Here is a 6,391-nt window from a genome sequence, read left to right as displayed (position 1 = left end):
GGTACAAGAGGATGAGGAATTAATTCCAGGTCGGCCAGCTCGAACTTTGAGACCGTATCTCAAAACAGATAAAATTTCTCTTTTATAAGATAAAATAGAAAAAGAGATAAAAAGAGAAAAAAGAGCTATCATTTAAAATGGCACAGAAGTGACTAAGATATATCACTGTCAGCCCAGCATTAACCATCTCTATCCTGCTTCGCACTGGTCACCTTGACTTACCAGGTCTCAAACAAATCGAAACACGCATGCGTACGGCTAGAGGCGCAGGCGGCCCCTGGCGGCGACTTCGTGGTTGAGCTTGCGACGAGGAACGGTCGCCATGGAGACGCGTGGCCGGGCGGGCAGTGAGCGCCTGGAGCCCGCCTGGCGCGGGTCCTCGGCTGTTCCGGCGCAGGTCGCGGTCCCGCGGGCGGATGGCCGGCCGCGGTGGGACCGGAGCGGCGGAGTATGGCGAGGAGGGAGAGGACGAGGAGGAGGAGGAGGCGCGGGAAGGAGGCGCTGAGGGCTCGCCGAGTTCCAAGCTGCCTCCCATCGTGGGCACCACCTCCGATCTGGCCAAACGGAAGGTGAAGAAGAAAAAGAAGAAGAAAAAGACCAAAGGTTCGGGCAAGGGCGACGGTAAGAGGAGCAGCTAGCGAGGCTGCTTTGGCTCTTGGACCTTAGATTCCTCACATGAATGCCCCTTCTACCTGGAAGTCACCTCAAGCCAGAAACAGACACCACACCCCAAAAGTGACCCAGGACACTTTGGGGCAGCCCAGAGATGCCCAGCCCTACCCATAAGACTATGCCCACCACCACAGAGACCCCTTAATTACCAAGGAAGTCTCTACCAATTTTAGTTCCAATATATCCAAAGACCCCCTCCTCTGAGAACTCTCAGTATCTAAGGATCCTCCAGCCCACACAGATACCCCTACAGATGCCGACCCCAAGAGCCGTTCACCTAATTTATGTATATCTACCTCCTTTCAACTTCCTAGCCCCTCAGGCAAACACACCCTTCCAAACAGACTTCTCAAAGAGACTAGCCCAGGAGGAAAGATACTAGTAGATTCTCCCATAAAGGAACAGATAGACTTCAGGCTCTCTCCCCTCTAGTAGGAATCACCCCCGTGTAAATAAATGTAGACAGAATCTTCCGTGAATGGACTCCACCAAGGGACAGCTAAATACTGCATAAACTCATGGCGGTCCCTTCTCATCCTGCCACCACCACCCACACTTTTGTGGTTTTGGTTTTGGATTTTTGAGACAGTGTTTCTCTTTGGAGCCGTGGCTGTCCTGGAACTTGCTCTGTAGACCAAGCTGGACTTGAACTCAGAGATCTGCCTACCAAATTCTGGGATTAAAGGCGGTGTGCGCCGCCACCACCACCTAACATCACTAACACTTTACAATGCCTTCTTATAGCAATATGACACTATCCAACTAATCTAAAGTATGGTGGCACCTTCATGCATACACATGTAGGCTGCACACATGTGTGTTTGGTTAGGTACTTACGTAGATTCATAGATGTCAACACAAATTGCACATCTAGATACTAGACACTCTCATACATAGATACACCCATATATCATACCCATACAGGTACTTTAGACACACGCATAGATACACCCATATATCATACCCATGCAGGTACTCTAGACACACGCATAGATACACCCATATATCATACCCATGCAGGTACTCTAGACACACGCATAGATACACCCATATATCATACCCATGCAGGTATTCTAGACACACGCATAGATACACCCATATATCATACCCATGCAGGTACTCTAGACGCTCACATGCATAGATACTGTTTAGGTAGAAGCCCCACCTTGGTCCCACCTCTCTCTCTCTCCAGTCTTTGCCCCTGAGTAAGCCCACCAAGCTGTGGCTCCGTCCCCTGAGATGCTCAAGATCACACCTACAGGGTAATTAAGACCCTGCCCATAGACCAGCCACGTGATTTCTCTGCTGCTTTCTTCTCCGAGAGTTACCCAGGAATTGCTTTGCTCAGATTAAACCTGGTTTTATTAATTTGGCTGGATTTGATTTATTGTATAGGTGGAAAAACCCACAACTGGGGATATCCAAAAATACTTAGCAGATACCCCCCAAAAACATTATACCCACACAGGTGTTCTAGGCACTTACATTCATAGACATGCACAAACATCACACCCACAACAGGTAACTCTAGTCTTGCTCACCAAGACCTTCACCTGCGTACACATACACCAGCATCTGCCTCTCCCTAAGTTCAATCATGGAACCCCCAGATATCCTAGCAAAGACACCAAGCGCCCACACTAATGAAGAATGCAGCAGTGAATCAGGATGACTCCACCTGGCAGTGATGTGACTCCAGTGTCACCTGTGTGGCTTTGGCCAGCAGGAAGTGGCCCTGACCTCTGGCATGGTTAGACATGGGCTCAGGTGTTGGGCGTTGGCTGCACATGCAGTGCGGGTAGTGGAAGGGGCTGTAGGCTTCCCACAGTGCTGTGGTTTGGGGAAGGAGCAATGGGGGTTATCATGACTTCTGCAGGCAGAATGGAGCTAAAGAGAGGGAAAGGCAACGGATTCTTGGTGTACCAGCAAAACACGGAGTTCGCTTTGTCTTTTTGGCGCAACTTTTGACTGTAGGAATCAAACTGTTAGCAGGGAATACCAGATAGTTTTCCGAGACTAGGAGGGTGAGGAAATGTCAAGGCTGAACTGTATTATTATTATTATTATTATTATTACCTTAATCCTCCCACAGCTTGCCTTTTTTGAGGAGATATATAACTGAAAGAGGAGCAGATAAAAGAATCAGCATTTATAGCATTTACAAGCAATTCTGCAGTGCTAGAGATGTGAAAAGAGAAAAAGGGAGGAGGAGGGAGAAAAGGGAAGAAAGGGCGTGCAAAGGCACGTAAGTGTCCCTGGGCTCTTTTTGTAGCTCAGTTGATAGAAGGTTTGCCTAGCACCCACAGAGCCCTGGAATCCATCACACCAGAAACCAGGGGTGCTGGTATATGCTTGCAATTCTATCATTGGGAGGTGCAGGCAGAAGTTCAACGTCATCCTAGGCTATTTAGGGAGCTTGAAACCAGCCTGGGAATATGTGAGAATCCATCTCAAAAAAAGAGAGGGGAAAAAAAAAAGCCAGGCAGTGGTGCCTCACACCTTTAACTCCAGCACTCAGGAGGCAGAGACAGGCAGATCTCTGTGAGTTCAAGGTGGTCAACCTGGTCTACAGAGCAAGTTCCAAGGATAGCCAGAACTGTTACACAGAGAAACCCTATCTTGAAAAAACAGGGGGAAAAAGAAGAGGGGGGGAAAGGACAAGAACAAAGAGGGGCTGGAGAGATGGCTCCATTGTTAAGAATACTTGTTCCTGCAGAGACCCAGGTTCAATTCCCAGCACCCACATGGTGGTTCACAACCATTTGTAACTCCAGTTCCAGGGGATCTGATGGCCTCTTCTGACTTCTCTGGGCACCCCAGGAATGCACATGGTGCACAAACAACATTCAAGCTAAGCACTTATATATAAAAAGTAAATAAATCTTTTAAAACACTTTAAAGAAAATAAAGAGCATTTCCTGGTTGCGCACACTACTGATTACAATATTTGTAATTTCCCCCATGCCCCCTCCATCCCTCCCTTTACCATACAGTGTCTGGACGGGTGTAGAGTCACAGATGTGGGAAGAGTATTTGGTGTGCATGTATGAGGTTAAGTTGAGGGATAGCAGATGCAGTATGAAGAACAGGACACCAGGAGTCATATGGGCCTTCAGATCTGGCTTCTCCTTTTGTTGCTTGACACTAACAGTTAATGAAACTTTAGTGTCTCTTTAGAGTCTCTTGGTTCCCTGGTTGGGGGGTAGGTTGTGGCAGAACTTATGTTTAGCATGCACAAGTGTGGGTGCACCCACAAAAAGAAAAAGGTGCCTCTGGCACTAAAATGCCATAATGAAAGCATCAGGCCGAGGCGATGTCCCAGGTTCCTGCCATCTGACCCCTGGCTAAGGGCAGGCCCCGTCCCTTACATCACTGTTTTATTGGGCATTCTAGCGGGCACAAACATTTGTCTCCTCACCTCCTCAGCAGATAAGCATCACAGTCGAGGCCGGAAGAGTCAGCCCCTTTCTTCATCTTTCCATGACATCTTAAATCCCCACAAAGACCATGGCTCAAGAGCAGAGCCCCGAGATAAAGAGGAAACTCGGCACAGCCTTCCCTATTCGTGCGGCATGAGTCACCCCTACTTTACCGAAATAGAAGAGAGCCTTTCGAACCAGATCAATGAGAGTCTGCGTTGGGATGGGGTTCTGACTGACCCAGAGGCAGAAAAGGAAAGGATCCGCATCTACAAGATGAACCGGAGGAAGCGGTACCGGCTCGTGGCCCTCAAGGGCTTCCACTCGGATCCCAGCACGGAGGAGAGCGTGGAGAACCTGCCCTACCTCTCAGACAAAGACTGCGGTCCGAGCAGCAAACAGCCCAGCTCCAAGGGTGACCACGCGCATAGCTACTTTGAGGCCACAAAGCTCCTGCACCCCGAATTAGCCACCACTGCAGCAGAGTGACATCTGTCCACCCCGCTGCCAAGCTCCTCCTTGCCACACGTTTATATGTTTAAAAAGAATCATAATAAAAAGAAATCAGACCAGAACCCAAAGGAAGCCTATGCTTGTAGTGTGGGGTTGGTGCACAGGTACCAAGGAGTCACCATCCCTATTCAGAAAGGTGCCCCTGGGACTGGTAAGATGGCTCAGCGGTTAGTATATGTACTGCTTTTCCAGAGAACCCAAGTTCTATTCTCAGCACCCGCATCAGGCTACTCACGGCCTTCAGCAGCAGGGGAATTTGATGCTTCTGGCCTCCTTCATAAGCAGGTACACATGCACACACGCATACACACAGGGTTAAAATGGTAAAAGTTTAAATTTAAAAGGAAAGCATTCCTTTTGTGAGCACAGTGCTGTGCCTATCAGAATTTCCTTTTTCTTAAGCAAGGTGTCATCTCTGTAATTTCTCAACACAGTTTGACGTTTGTAAGTTGTTCAGAAAAAAAACAGAGTACGTGTAGGCTGCATATATCCTGAATCATAAGCTGATTCTGAATAAAAGTCCTACGGAGTGAGCATCCACAGGGCAATGCAGCCCAGTTTGGCATTAAACTCCTGATTCTCCTGCCTCCCAAGGGCTGGACTACTCGTGTGCAGCTCCGTACCCAGCTGGAGCTCTTTTTTCTTTTAACTAAATACACTACTTGCTCGTATGTGTTGTTTAAAATTTGGGTCCTAGGGGCCTAGGTCTTCCAGAGGACCCAGATTCAACCCCCAGCACCCACATGGGTGCTCACAACCCTTTGTAACTCTAGTTTCAGGGGATCTAATGCCCTTTTCTGGTCTCCACAGATATTAGGCATGTGTATGGTGCACATACATACATGCAGGGAAAACATACACACACATAAAATAATAAACAGATAAATCTTAAGAGTAAAGCAGGGGGCCAGAGAGATGGCTCAGTGGTTAAGAACATTTGTTCTTACAGAGGACCTGGGCTTGATTCCCAGCACCCACATGATCGCTCACAACTGTGTGTACCCCCAGTTCCGGGGGATTCAACGACAACTTCTGACCTCCTCAGGTATCAGCTTGTGGTGCGCAGATTTACATGCAGGCAAAACACCCATACGTATACAATATTAGTTTTTAAAATTAACAAAAAAAATCTAAAATGTCATCTCTAGGAAATAATTATGCGAGATCCCCAAAGCAAGGTTGTTTCTTTTAATAGACATTTGTGCGTGTGCTCTCTCTGTGTGTGTGTGTGTGTGTGTGTTACTGAGGATCGAAGCTAGGGTCTGATTCATGTGTATACACTCTGCCATTGAGGTAACATCCTCAGTTGTGGTGGCACAAAGATCTCTGTGAGTTTGAGGTCAGCCTGGTCTACAAAGCAAGCTCTAGAACAGCCAGGAATATATAGAGATATTCTCTCTCTCTCTCTCTCTCTCTCTCTCTCTCTCTCTCTCTCTCTCTCTAATTTTGTAAAGTTAGTTTTACTTTTCATATTTTCAGTACTGGGACTGAAACTGAGCATGCCAGGCAAGCACCCCACTGCCAAACTCTGCCCCCTCTTTTTACTTTTTTTTTTTTTTTTCGAGACAGGGTTTCTCTGTGGCTTTGGAGCCTGTCCTGGAACTAGCTCTTGTAGACCAGGCTGGCCTCGAACTCACAGAGATCCGCCTACCTCTGCCTCCCGAGTGCTGGGATTAAAGGTGTGCGCCACCACCGCCCGGCCTCTTTTTACTTTTTATTTAAAATCTTGTAAGAATTATTTTATGTGTATGGATGCTTAGCCTATGTGTATGTGTATGCCTATGTGC

The 6,391-nt window shown here is 47.7% G+C and overlaps 1 protein-coding gene across 1 annotated transcript; it reads left to right on the top strand.

Annotated features, from left to right (window-relative positions):
• The first annotated feature begins 416 nt into the window (after positions 1 to 416).
• On the top strand, positions 417 to 4,580 carry C4H17orf97 (chromosome 4 C17orf97 homolog). Its single transcript, XM_038324830.1, has 2 exons — positions 417 to 621; positions 4,099 to 4,580. The coding sequence occupies exons 1-2, from the start codon at positions 417 to 419 to the stop codon at positions 4,578 to 4,580; spliced, it is 687 nt and encodes a 228-aa protein (XP_038180758.1).
• The last annotated feature ends 1,811 nt before the right edge of the window (positions 4,581 to 6,391 follow it).

Source organism: Arvicola amphibius, chromosome 4 (assembly GCF_903992535.2).
Source record: "Arvicola amphibius chromosome 4, mArvAmp1.2, whole genome shotgun sequence".
Lineage (NCBI taxonomy): Eukaryota > Metazoa > Chordata > Mammalia > Rodentia > Cricetidae > Arvicola > Arvicola amphibius.
The sequence above is the reverse complement of the archived record's forward strand: the minus strand, read 5'-3'. Positions and strand labels throughout refer to the sequence as shown.